Below are 879 nucleotides of genomic sequence, written 5' to 3'. Positions count from 1 at the left end.
TTACGAAAATCATTCCACCATTGTAACAGTGCGCACAATCTGATATGTAATAAGATCTGATATGTAAAAAGACACTTGTTTTCTTGCAGCTGGCGTTAGAAAATGAGCTTCTTGATGAACATTGGGTACATCCAGGTAGGATCAATCTGCTTGTAAGGTTTTAGTATGATATATGAAACAGGTCTGAATGAGCGAGTGCTTCTCTGTCTAAAGAGAAGAATCGTGTCAGATAGATTGCATATGCCAATTAATACGATATAGATAGTACAGGCGTCTTTTCGATATCAGTCACGTGGCTGGGTTTTAGGACCGCCAGTAGGTGCATAGTAAAAATCAATGGTTTTAGCCGCGCTAGTTGCACTCGACACCTGCTATTTCACATGTCGAAGGTTTTTTTATTATATACACACACTCTAAAAATACATTATCAACCTTTTGTTTGCAGCGACCTTGGCGTTTATGCTCAATCTTGAATCGATTGTGGAGATGGTATCAGCGATAGACAGCTTCCGTATCCAATAAAGGAACATTGTGCAAAATCGGTCCACAAATAAAACGGAGTGACATACCTCATAGGATGCTCGAACTTTTCTTCTCGTAGCAATAAAGCAACGGCACATCACAGACTAGTATACAAAAAATAGGTTAAGTTACGGTCTGGAATGGCAAAAAAAAAATGGTTAAGTTACGGCCTGGAATGGCAAAAAAAAAAAATTTCTTACTGCCTGGAATGGCACACTTTTGTTGCTCGTTCCAACTATCCGCACGCTTGCCCCGTCTACACTCACCCTACGTACGTACATATAACTGTGCCATATCCAGGTAATTCAGTGTTCAATCGGCCAATGCGTTCCTTGCCTTCCGTGTTGTGCTAGAGAA

At 40.5% G+C, this 879-nt stretch overlaps 1 protein-coding gene across 1 annotated transcript in view; it reads left to right on the top strand.

Annotated features, from left to right (window-relative positions):
- SARC_05881 (hypothetical protein) overlaps window positions 1-618 on the top strand; it is a 3,880-nt gene extending 3,262 nt beyond the window's left edge. The window contains exons 5-6 of the mRNA XM_014300244.1: window positions 90-135; window positions 446-618. Of these exons, the coding sequence (XP_014155719.1) occupies window positions 90-135; window positions 446-522 (123 nt within the window). The 3' untranslated portion in view covers window positions 523-618. The remainder of the gene's footprint in view (window positions 1-89; window positions 136-445) is intronic.
- The last annotated feature ends 261 nt before the right edge of the window (window positions 619-879 follow it).

The sequence above is a fragment of the Sphaeroforma arctica genome, assembly GCF_001186125.1.
Source record: "Sphaeroforma arctica JP610 unplaced genomic scaffold supercont1.396, whole genome shotgun sequence".
In the NCBI taxonomy this organism is placed as follows: Eukaryota; class Ichthyosporea; order Ichthyophonida; genus Sphaeroforma; species Sphaeroforma arctica.
The sequence above is the reverse complement of the archived record's forward strand: the minus strand, read 5'-3'. Positions and strand labels throughout refer to the sequence as shown.